Raw genomic sequence first — 314 nt, forward strand, 5'->3', positions numbered from 1 at the left:
CCCCGCGCAGCAGCGCGTTGTGCTCGGACAAGCCGCGGCTCAGGCGTCCCGGGGAGAAGGTGGGCAGCCCGGTTTGGAAACCGGTGAAGTGCACGGGCGAGGAGTTAGCGGTCTTGTAAGTGATGCTGGGACGCGGGGTCAGTGGAGTCTGTGGGAGCTGCCTCCGACCCCGGCAGGGGGTACTAGCACCAGATGTCGACAGCAAGGGGCTCCCATTAACTGAACCACTGCCCTACATAAAAATTGGAACACAGCAAATCAAAAAATAAAAAAGGGAAACACCAGACGAACACAGAGGCAGGCAGGGGGAGAAC

General features: G+C 59.2%; 1 protein-coding gene across 1 annotated transcript in view; it reads right to left on the reverse strand.

Moving 5' to 3' along the window:
- Positions 1–8: 8 nt before the first annotated feature.
- Positions 9–314, reverse strand: part of LOC103773526 (voltage-dependent N-type calcium channel subunit alpha-1B-like) — a gene marked incomplete at its 3' end in the record, with an annotated part of 41,860 nt that continues 41,554 nt past the window's right edge. The window contains 1 exon segment of the mRNA XM_008940896.1: positions 9–232. Coding sequence (XP_008939144.1) covers positions 9–232 — 224 coding nt within the window.

Source organism: Merops nubicus, unplaced genomic scaffold (assembly GCF_000691845.1).
Source record: "Merops nubicus isolate BGI_N331 unplaced genomic scaffold, ASM69184v1 scaffold12415, whole genome shotgun sequence".
In the NCBI taxonomy this organism is placed as follows: domain Eukaryota; kingdom Metazoa; phylum Chordata; class Aves; order Coraciiformes; family Meropidae; genus Merops; species Merops nubicus.